The 12,541-nt window shown below is 37.5% G+C and overlaps 1 protein-coding gene across 2 annotated transcripts in view; it reads right to left on the reverse strand.

The window, feature by feature from the left end:
- Positions 1-12,541, reverse strand: part of SNTG1 (syntrophin gamma 1) — a 191,938-nt gene that overhangs the window by 29,167 nt on the left and 150,230 nt on the right. For both annotated transcript variants that reach the window (XM_024127073.2, XM_024127072.2), the window contains exons 14-15: positions 7,139-7,291; positions 2,515-2,607 (exon numbers count right to left, since the gene is read on the reverse strand). In XM_024127073.2, coding sequence (XP_023982841.1) covers positions 2,515-2,607; positions 7,139-7,291 — 246 coding nt within the window. The remainder of the gene's footprint in view (positions 1-2,514; positions 2,608-7,138; positions 7,292-12,541) is intronic.

Consider the following 12,541-nt stretch of genomic DNA (forward strand, 5'->3'; position numbering starts at 1 on the left):
CAAATTCAAGTATTAGAACATTTTTTTAAAAACTATCAGACAAGAACAATTTTGGGGAATTAGTAGTCCCAGAGTTTCTACCTCGGAAAGAGTAATAACATGAGTGATGCTGTCTTTTACTTTTACCCACGTTTAAGACCCAAGGTGTAACCCTGTAGTGGGCGGTTGCACGGATGTACTGGGCCCTGGAAGTGGACGTCCCCCCCCGGGCTGCTGCATGATGAGTGAAGGGGAGGTCCAAAGAGGGGCTCTGATGCCTTCATCCTTGTTTTGATACAGATGAAAAACCCTTCTTTATTTTTTGTGTTTTGAAAATTTCATGGTAAAAAAAAAGTTTGAAAGTTATTCTTCTAAATTACTGAGGGGAAACAGAAATGTCCATTAATTCAGTCTTGCCTCTACCCAGTCAACGGAGTCTGTACATGTCGGCTAGGGTGATCTTTCCACAGGACAAATCAGAGTTAGGTCCAACAAGCCCTGGACCCTGATCGCGTGGCCCAGCCACGTGGAGCTTCCCTCCAGGGCTGTCTCTCTCCATCCTCCCCTAGTACCTTGCCTTTCAGTCACGGCTTCTGTGCACCCTGTGCGTACTTTCACCCTCAGTCTGTAATCATGTGCTCATTCCATCTTCCCAGGCACGAGAAGCGTTCTCTCAGGCAGGTAGCAGAGTGGAGATGCCAGGTGGAGGACAGATGTTCACAACTAGGATCTGGGGTTCTCCCAGTTTCTCTCAACCTTTTGTTTTGTCAAACACACATCTGATCGTTTCCTTCCTATGTCTCAAAGGCGCCCAGGGTACTCTTAGGATCGCATCCCAATACCTTAACAGGACTCCTTTCATAATCTGGGTCTCAGTTACTCCCATACTTGATCTCCATCTCCTCTGACCTCAAATTCAACTTCCTTCCTCACTTACAGGTACTTGTCTGGGTAATCTCATCCTTGGTGTCTCATTTTCTGAAAAGCCTGTCTTGAGTTCCCAAGACTGACATATATATCCCCCCAAGTCTCTCAATAGAGTATTCAGTAAATATTTATTTACAAATGTTGCCGCTGAGGTATCTGTTTACATTGGAAATCTATTAATAGGTATAATTAATTAATGCACATATGCAGGTTAAAGGAATATAATGTCAGAAAATCAATACTTTTAGTTATGGGAATTATATTTGTACTGCAGCATCATACTTTGACACATTAGTGAGGAAAGCTCTGAATGAGTATTTTATTCCAAAGAACATCTTTGTCATAGGACAGGTTTAGGGCAGTCTCACGTGAGGCTCATTAAAAGAGCCACAGGCACCTGAAATTCCGTAACTAGAAAAGTCTTCTTTGGCATCACCAAAGGCAATGCACTGCACGTCAAATCTGACCCATGTGTGTGGGACTTAACTTCCCAGTGTCGAAATATAAAGAAACATTGGCCACCCTTAGATAATGTGAGCTTTTGGGTGACAATCTCGATTGCAGAGTCATGAAAAATCATAAGATCTCCGAACACCAGCCCACGTCCCACTTGGCTGGTCCCCGCTGGGCTGGCCCATTAGACGCCAGTCTTTCCCAGGATCAACACCCTCCCGCTCTCTGTGCCCTCTGCCCTCATTTTATTTGCATTTGATTTTGAAAATCCTGTACACGGCTTAACTTCTAGGTAAAGTATAAGTTTCCCAGTAAGGGATTACTCATTACTCCTTAAATAGTGAGAAGGAATCTATCAGTTTACTTCTCAGGTCATACTTTGATAAGGAGAAAGTGGGCTGGGTCTAAGGAACTGATGTCCTCATCTGCGGGGGAAGGGGACGGGGGAAGGATGCCTTCCTACCAGAGCCCTGTGTCAGGGGGTGCAGCAGTGGAAGGAGGCTAAGGCTGGGTAGGGGTCAACTGAGCTTTCAGACTTTTTAGACATGACTGGCTGAGAAGTGCCTGTCACCATTCGATGTGTGTCACTCCCAGGGACACATCCTTTGTGGAAAAGGCGCCCAATCAGACAGTACAGGCAAGTGTTCACAAGGTTACACTCCCTGGCTCGGGGCCTCCCAACCCTGAAATTCCCCCATCCTATAAATCTAACATATTACCTATACAACTAAAAAATATGTTTCCTCATTTTGATATTGGAGATGCTGACACAGGAAAATAATAAAGGAACACTTCTAAAAAATTGTTTTGAGAGAAGAAAATTTCCCTTCATTATGAGGCCATACATTTAGTAAAAGAGAATATATATATATATATATAATATATAGACATATATGTATATATAGTACACACATATATATATATATACACTTTTTATAGTTATAACTTTTTCTGGCAACACATGTTTTATTAAAATTCAATCTCTTGTTTTTCTATAAACATATTAAGGCACAATTTATCTCCTATGAATAAAAACGAGGACCTCAAATGCAACACCTGATAAGCAGTCAGAGTGCTGACAGGAGGCGGAAGCGACTCCAGTCGTCTTTGATTAGGACCCAGGCCGCGCACCCTCGCGCTCACCACGCACCGTACCTTGGTCGCAGCGTCAAAGCAGATGAAGCCCATGCTGAAGTCGATCGTGAGCCCCATCAGGTGACTTTCCAGCACACACGCATATGTCTTGCACTGGGCAGAACAAAAAAACTGTTACTTTCATGTGACTGACCCAATGTCAGGGTTAATAGTCCACATATATCAGACTGTGTCACAACCCCTGTGATAAGTTCCTTATACCACAGCTAACTTTATTTCAGCAATAACTGTATAAGGAACCTGGTGTCGTCAACATCCTAATGTCAACAAAACACAGGCTGAGAGGTTGTTGACCTGCCCGGGGGGTTGCAGGGCTGAGTTTCCAATCCTGCCCTGGTGACCTTGTCTTTACCTTGTGTCACACTGACTCCCTTCCCTATCTTGGCAATAAAACTGTATACACGTGTTTAGGTGTAGGCAAGATTATGTTAAGTTGTCATATTCTGTAGCTAAATATCACTGCACTTTTATTAAGCAAAAAGTGAATTATTAAAGATTAAGGTATTACTTAAATTCCTGGCATATCAATTTCATTGATATTATTAAAAAGAGAGCTCTCAGGCACTCAAACAGATTTAATAATCAGAGCAAGAAATACAAGAAACGTCTTGACCTTAAGAGTCTCTATATGTTCATCAGTGTGGTACAAGTTATGCCCTAGAGACATTTACCCTTCCTATTATTTGTGTAAGCCTATTGATTCTTCGAAATCAATAATTAATGATTGTTCACACTGAGATCAGATTAAATTACAATTTTACTTATATAAATAGTTTGGGAAAACTAGTAAAATATAGATGCTGAAATACAACAATAACAGATGAGAAATACACACTTGGGGCTTATATGAAACAATGCATTTTTATGTCCATAGGCCAGTTTTATTTGCATTTAATTGCAAACTGGAGTGGGATATTCAAATCAAGAAAAAAACCTTTTTTTTAAAGACTTTTTTGATGTGGACCATTTTTAAAGCCTTTGTTGAATTTGTTACAATATTGCTTCTGTTTTATGTTCTGGTTTTTTGGCCGAGAGGCATGTGGGATCTTAGCTCCCCAACAAGAGATCGAACCCACACCCACTGCATTGGACAGTGAAATCTTAACCACTGGACCGCCAGGGAAGTCCCAAGAAAAACATTTGTAATTCACAAAGGGGAGAGAGAGGGAGGGAGAGGGCGAAAGAGAGAAACCTATCTCAAGCAGATGTTCGATACCAATCCTTATGTCATATTTGTGTTTATAATACTGTGTATAGAAGTACATTAAGTGAATCTCATTCTGACTAACGATGGCTAAATGCATCACGTTGCCTCCACCAAAAAGCTATATTCATGTGTTTAAGCCCAATTTGCACTGGAAAGTTATAACCAGGCCAGATTATTCATTTGGAGTTAAGTTTTTCAAAAAAGCAGATTAGAAAGCAAACTTAATGGGCCTTGTAAGTTTATTTGTGGGTGTAATTTTATTTAATACATGAACACCTTACCTTCCATGTTTGTACCCACCCATTACCACTTTATTAAAACTACTATCAACTTAAGGAATATCCAAGGCCATCTCATTTTCTCCAATTTAGACATAATTGCTTGCTATTTTCAAGGAACATTATTTAAAAAATACATGTCAGGTGCAAACACCTTCAGTATGGAACATTACAATTTATCTCATTAAGAACAGAATTATGAATTAAATTACATTGCTTCAATAATCATTAAATTGAAACAGATACGATATAACTTGAGACCCACTGAAGTTTTATTCTATGATTTATAGTCTTAATAAACATATGTAATGAGTATATTTGTATGTTTTAACACTGAAATGTTTGATTTATTATTTAATTTCTATGTTTATTTTATAATAAAATTGAATTATAGCTAGAAAAAAGCAAAAAAATTATCCTTTTTAGGGAATTTCAAGCTAGAAACACTTGAAGGATTTTTGCACCATTATTATATATTATATATAATTATTATATATTATTTTGCACAATTTTATATATTATTACACAATATTTGAAGATACTTCACACATAAAATGATTTTTTACATGCCCTTTGGATGACAGCTGAGGGTCTACAGCTGGATAAAGCACAATGAAAGAGTCTGAAATAATAACATTAAAAGAAATCAATTTTTGAATGGGATACACTTCTTCACAGAAAGTCTTATTTTAAAAGGGTTGTATTAATTCATATTGAATTAGTGTAAAAAACAACTATATGTCCCTTACCAGTATTATTCACTTACTCTTGGAAAATTGTTCAGAAATTGGACAAATAAAGGTACTAAAACTACAGTAAATTAATTAGGCTTAACTCTGGTACCTTGAATACTGGGCGAATGTAAGAGGTAATTCATGCAAATCGTCATATTTCTGCTTCAATGTACATTTTACATTTTCTACTGTCACCCTGGGAAGTATGGCTAGATTTGAAGGTGTTAATTGAAATGACAACGTAGGATGTTTAGAAATACTTGCTTTCAGTGAATTATCCTTTAAGTAAATATATATTTATATCAATATTAAGTACATTAGAGATCAGAAAATATTTAAATACATAAAGGAATAGATTAGAAGCTAGAAAATGTTAGGGTGCAGTCCTGTTAATGAAAATTAATTTCAAAATAAAAATAGATTAATGTATTAATTTTTATTGTATTAGTCAGTTTACTAATTTCCTAGTTTTATGCCTGTTTCACAATAGGAGTATGTCCTCTCTTTATTTCTTTACCAACTTTAGTGGAAGTGGAAATATTAAGAACATAGAAGTAAACCACAAACTTTTTCATGTAAATATAGTCGCATCTTTGAAATTTGAAAATAACAGAACCACAGCGTTCAGTCATTGATTACTGATTTCTGGTAGCGTAAACAAGGGGAAATCATAAAATCTATAAAACAACCAAAAGCTAAACAGACATTAAATATTTTTCTTTCCACTTATCATATGCATCTCAAATTTGTATTGTGAGTACGTAAGGCGCTAGTACAAAGAAATGCATTGCTCAGGACATCAGTGTAGAGAATGTGAGGTCCAGATCTAAAAAAATAGTAAAATACAGTGAAACAACGTAATTTCATCTCTAACTCACTTCTAAACATCAGGAGACTTAAGATGAAATTTTAAATTGAAACCAGCAGGTAGAAATCGCCATGTATTTGTTTCCAAGTGAAGTGTGATAGTCTAGGGAAATGATAGTTAGGAAAACCCCAAACTATCAAAATAAATAACAAAAACGTCAACTCCTGTACAACTTTATACAATGCTTTAAAATGGTCTTAAGTGTTGATACTTGGAATAAAATAATATTTAAGGTATTTTTCATCTTTCTACTTTGATATTAAAATATCTATTTACCGCATTGAGGTTCTATGCAGCTAAATTATTGAAACAACGTTTACTTTCACATTTTTAGGTAATGCAGAGAGGCAGAATATGAGAAAGTGTCAATTAAGCAATGAAAAAAGTGAAAATAAGTCTTCTCCTGTTCCCTTCCCCTGATTGTTACGTCATACTGGTGTGACCTGATGGGTTGAATATAGAAATCTGTAGTCAGAAGAAAGCAGTTAATACATGTCACATGTCAGTTCAACATAACTGAGCAGCTATGCATCCAAGTCCCCCGTTACAGGCGAGAATCCTGGGATCATAATGCTGTACCGTCATCATCACACATTTGTTTTCAAAATTGTGTCCGTGTGTCTATTTAGGCCCTGGCTCTATGACTCAAGTGCATCACAACTGTTCAGTTTTGCCCCTGGTCTCTGTTAAGGGTCAGTTAGGGGTCAGCTGCAGGGCCTGTTCCCGTCCACGGTCCTGTGAATTGTACAGGCTACAGGTTTATGACATTTGGTCTAGATATAACTTCACAGTTAAGAGATAAAGTTTAACGAACATCTGCCGATTACTCATGATGTACAAAATGCACTATACTTCGGTCGGAAGAGGAATAAAATAATCCCTGGAAACCCACAACTCAGTGTGGGGATGGCAAGCACGCGTCGCTCCAGCACAAGCAGAGCACGGGGAGACCTAAGGAAACACATGAGAGAGACTGTGCTCGGCAGGGGCGAGTCTGAACAGGATTCCTGCGGAAGGGGCAATGGGGGCAAAGGGCAGGGCTGGCTGGGGATTAGCAAAATTGTCCTGGATGATGTGACCTCTGAAAAAAGCTTCAAATTCCCTGTGGGGTTTTGAAGGGTAGAGATGAAGAGAAGGCTTTCTAGCAAGAAAGAGCCTTGTGAGTGAATGAAGTCGTTCAGGCTGGAAGTTAGGCGGCTGTGATCAGAGACCAGGAAATGGCTTTGTAAACGATTAATTAAAATAAGAGCATTTTCTACTTTAGGTTTAAGGGGGAGCAGATTCTAATTAAAGTTAGAAATATGCTTTTGATGAGTGGTAGGAAATAGCCTAGAAAGATCAAATTGTAGAAAAATTAAAACGTTTTTCAGAGCCGTGTTGCGCTTCATTTAATAACAATGGCTAATTACTGAACATTTGAGAAGGTCAGGACTCACAGAACTGCACTTTTATGCTCCTTTGAATTTATATTAGAATTCTAGGGGAGTGGTCATGCATCTTTGGGGGTCACAGGTCCTACAATTCCACAGACTCTCACCTGTATCCGTTCCACTTCCAGAAAGGTTGCCGTTTGGAAGGCTCTTTCCCACTGGGCGAGGTCAGAGTCTAACTCCACGGAGAAGTAGAGGTCCTCCCCAGACTCGGACTGCACGGTGAAGCAGTGTTTCCGCCGGTCCAGCAGGTCACTGTCCTGATGAAAATCTGGAGTTACACAGGCTGGCACACACCAGTGCTACTCTGACAGGGCCACACCTGGATCAGTGCTGACCAGTGGGTGGCGGGGATGCTGCAGTGACAAAGATTACACTCTATGACAGCACTAATTCCTCACTCAAATGGTCAGAGCAGACAATTTCCAGGCCTCAGAGTCTATAACGGAAACACTTCTTCTTTGAACTGACTCTGAGGCATGTCCATAAGATAGAAATTAGGATTTCTGGCTTCCACTCTTACTAGCAAGGTAACTACCAAAGCACTGAATGCTTGAGATTCAGTTCCTTACTGTACAGATGGATAGCACACAATTTCTCTTTTTCCTTACAGAGCTGTGGAAGATGATGAAATTAAGCAATACTTATTAATGTATTTGCAAATTTAAAGAGCTTTATAAGCATTGTATCTTATATTGAGTTGATTTCTATAACCCTTAAACTATCATGGGAATATTCTTCTCCATGAGATATGAGAAAACTGTGTCTAACATGTTTCAGAAATTTTATTGCTTTTTAAAAAATACACATTTACCTTACTTAGGTAACTGCATTTCATTAAGTCAAAAAGACTCTGACATGGCAATTTCTTGGTCTTACTAGAAGTTTTCAACTAATGTGTTCACACATCTGTATGTGTAGCAACTTCAGAGATGTTCAAAGGTAAAAAGAATGCAGCTAGGAATTGAGGAAAAATTGTAAAAGAGAAAGTTGGGGAAATGACTCAGAATACTATAAACCTGATTCCATACATCACAGAATGAAAAGGATATTTATGTCTTATTCAGCCAATATGACCAATGTGGAAAAACAGCTTGCATTTTAAATTATATTAACTCAATAATTACATAACTTTGACTTTTTCGTGCTACGTAGAAATACATCAAAAGTAGCTGAAGGTAATATACATGAATGTCAGTATTTCCATTTTTATAGCTATGGCAGATACCAAGATATTAAAATTACTTCTCTAGTAAAATGTCACTGAATACCTGCCAGAGTAACTATTTTCAAAATCACCTGGCCTTTAAATTATTACTCATATATTCACAGGTAAATCTCACGATCTGAAAAGTAAAAATTTCAACTTCTGAAAAAAGTAACTGAAATAAATATTTACAACTATTATTTTTAAATTAATTTAAAAGAAAACTCAAGGCATTTTAGATATTAAAAAATCAATTACAATCAATCCAAGTGAACACTCTGTATAAGGTAAGTCAATTCATTTTGGAGGAATTTAGTTGCCTCATCTGGGAAAAGAAGGAATAAAACTTTAAACGTTCTCCTTTTCCCTGGGAAACGGGAATCCCTGATATAAGCGGACATAATGGCAAATTTCAGAGAAAACATAAAGCATATTCCTCCGATACAGTCTCTAAATTAATCTTTACAATAATCCATGAAAATAGGCTATAATCTTCCTTTGCCTGAAGAGGGAAATAAGTCTTGGGTGTGTTGGTCCGTATTTTAGAAGCTGCTTGGCCCTAGTGATTCAGATCAAATCATCTGGGAGTCACTCAGCCCAAGTTCAGATGTCACTTTTACCTCTTATTTCTGTTTCTCCTAGAATCAGTGCAGGTATTTCTTAACAGAGGATGATATACCTGCCTGAAGTTCTTGTAAAGATGAAATTAGTTGATATATTTATATATTGCTTAGAAAAGTGACATGTGTATTAAGTGCTCCATTAATCACTAATATCACACAGTATCATTAGTAATCACAATATCACCATCACTAATATTGACTATTACTAAAAAACTGGATTGGATCAGACTCCAGGGCCAAATTACATTCCAGTACACACACACACACACACACACACACACACACACACACACACACCTCTGTAACTATAGCTACATATATCCTCGGAAAAGAAAACGTCTCACAGGAGTGCATTATTTTCCTCTCAATGATATTTTGTTGGCCATAACAAATTGAAACTCGATGAAGAATTTTCTCAATAAATAGTTTTTTAAAAAAATTAGGAACACAGTTGATTTTGTCAAGATCCAACTGATTGATAGATGTAATCCCAAATGTAAAATTTAACTGTTCGAATTCTGTTATTTAGAAAAATATATGTTAATTGAAAATATTTTGGATATTTCAGAGCCAGAGAGACTCTTTTCCTCACAGATGAGATATAACAATTTTAAAGCTGCCAAACTGAAAGCGGAAAAAACGAGTAATGAAATCTAATCACATAAGTTAAATTTAATAAATCAGGTTCGTGTATGTATTAAACAACGAGAAAACCTAACCCGCTCCAAAGTCCATCTCTAACAGTGTGTCTTGACATACTCAGTGCAACCATGACAGGCTGGTAGGACAGAGCAGCAAGGTTCCAGAAAGTGGGGTCCTTACGAGCAACTTCTACACAGCACTCGAGGAGTTGTCACCTAGAGTTCCTCTAATCTTCACTTTTGGGGTGGTGAGCAATACGCCTGATCCATTCAACTCTTTAAAACATGCAAAGGATGAGTAACACGGGGTGGACAGTGCTCGGTGCGTGCTGCTGAGCTTCTGTAAGAAACACTCTCAACCATAGAAGTTGATGGCATTCTAAAGAAACAACTAGCGAGATAACAAGAACAATATTTTTCTTGATAAAGTAATGTGTAACAGCAAAAGTATAGTTATTATTAATAAAAACAAAGTGATGTGATTGAAAACTGGTACTGCAAACTCTCTATGCCACTGCATCATTAAAAAAAAAAGGGACTTCGCTGGTGGCACAGTCGTTAAGAATCTGCCTGCCGGGGACACGGGTTCGAGCCCTGGTCCGGGAAGATCCCACATGCCGTGGAGCAACTAAGCCCGTGCGCCACAACTACTGAGCCTGTGCTCTAGAGCCCGCGAGCCACAACTACTGAGCCCACGTGCCACAACTACTGAGCCCGTGTGCCTAGAGCCCATGCTCTGCAACAAGAGAAGCCACCGTAACGAGAAGCCCGCGCACCGCAACAAAGACCCAATGCAGCCAAAAAATAAAATAAATAAATAAATAAATAGATAAGGTATTCTAGACCAGTTTGAAGGAGATTTCGACACTTTTCTTCAAGGGTCTGACACCTGGTTTCCTTCAGTGTTTTAAAATTCTTATTTATTTTTTTATACAGCAGGCTCTTATTAGTCATCCACTTTATACACATCAGTGTATACATGTCACTCCCAGTCTCCCAGTTCATCCCACCACCATCCCCCAACCACTTTCCCCCCTCGGTGTCCATACGTTTGTTCTCTACATCTGTGTCTATTCCTTTTCATGGCTGAGTAATATTCCATTGATACGTGTACCACATCTTCAATATTAAAACTGTATTTTCACTTTTAAAAACAGTAATATAAACTTTTGGAAGGTCAAACAGTTTTAAGATTTCATACAATAGGAAGTTTGCAAGGCAGAAACTTTCTGTGAACAGAAATCCAAAAGTATTAAGTCTAAAAAGATTATGGAAAAACTTAAAATAGACCTGAAGGAAGGAACTTAAACTGAGTAGAGGATTACAAGTAATCCTCTTCTTAAGGGATGAATCCTTGAGATTGGCACCAAATTGATTTGGGCAACAAAACTAATTTTCTAGCTTTCTCCTACACAAAGGCTATGTTCTACTAACTGCCCACACAAAATTTTACTAACCAGAAAATTCATATAGAGATAAGTTGTTACTTATTTTAAATGCTTCAAAAATATTCAATTTATTCATATCTTATGTGTTATATACATTTTTATTTAGAATATGCTAGGAAGGTTTTCCTAACATAGTTATCCTGTCATATTTTATTAAAATTACTGGAGTATATTAAAATATTAGGATTTTAAAAAGCATTCCTCCCCAGTGCTTATTTTCAGAATGATAGTCAGGCTGTGCTTCTAACTCAGAATGAAGGGGAAGGGAATTCTGCAACATGAAGTTGTAATAATTCATAAATATCTTGTTCTTAGACCCACTTACATGGGGAAGGAATGCTCCCTAGACAATTAGATATCGAGAAAGACAGAGGATTTTGGTTTATTTGGAAAGCAAGATTAAATATCTTTTGTGCATTAAATCCTTCATGAGAAGAAGTGACTGAATCCTTTTATTACCACATCCTTTTCCTAAGAGATATTTGTTTGCTTGAAATAAGGACCTTGAATTGCTTTGGAAGCTTCATGAAAACACTCTAAGGCTGTACTTTTTATAACTAAAAGGACAAACAAACATTCGAGGAATCATCAGATCAGTCACAGAAATCATGTACAATTATTTAAAACACTTGACAAATCAGTGTTTTGTTCACACCTGACATAGAAAATGTAATGCAAATGGTATAACTTAAGGAAAAAATAATAATGTAAGAATGATACGGATGTGTGTGTCACTATATAAGGACAAAGGGAAATGGTGAGAACTTCCAGAATGAAAAGAAAAGTAATGATGCCTTTGAGCTTTCAAGAGTGTAAATAGGTCAATAAAACAAATTTAAAAAAATGAGATATAGGGGGACTTCCCTGGTGGCACAGTGGATAAGACTCCGTGCTCCCAATGCAGGGGGCCCAGGTTCGATCCCTGGTCAGGGAACTAGATCCCACATGCATGCCGCAACTAAGGAGCTCACCTACCACAACTAAGGAGACAGTGAGCTGCAACTAAGGAGCCCACCTGCCGCAACTAAGACCTGGTGCAACTAAATAAATAAATAATAATTAAAAAAAAGAAAGATATAAGTAACTAGCACTCTGGGACTTGAAAGATGTTTTGGAAAAACAGAAATAAGTATTTTATGTAACAGTTGTGCATTTATGGAGCTCTAACAGAAGAGTGGGTACATGCTAGCATATTAATAAATGCGAGAAAATGTTATTAAGATAACAAAAATAAAAGATAAAATCACATTTTTATCAATGATGGTCATTGTATTTCATTAAGAAAGGAAGCAGGCTGTGAATAGGGGGCTGGGTGTTCTGGACAAAGTCACTTTTGCTTTGATCTGCCTCTGGGGTTTCCAACAGACCGAACTCAGTCGGGGAACCTAGGTCCTCACCAAGAGCAGCAAGACTCCTTGAGTTTACAGTCGGTGAACACTCTAAAAAAATCAGGGAAATTTAGTTCTATTATTGGAGGAAACAAATTAAAACATATTTTAAGAAGCTTGGATTTTAGGAAGTGATTACACATTTTAAAGCAATACATTAAAAAACCAAGAACTGGAATCATTTTAAAATGAGGTATAAAATG

This window comes from Physeter macrocephalus, chromosome 15 (genome assembly GCF_002837175.3).
Source record: "Physeter macrocephalus isolate SW-GA chromosome 15, ASM283717v5, whole genome shotgun sequence".
NCBI lineage: Eukaryota > Metazoa > Chordata > Mammalia > Artiodactyla > Physeteridae > Physeter > Physeter macrocephalus.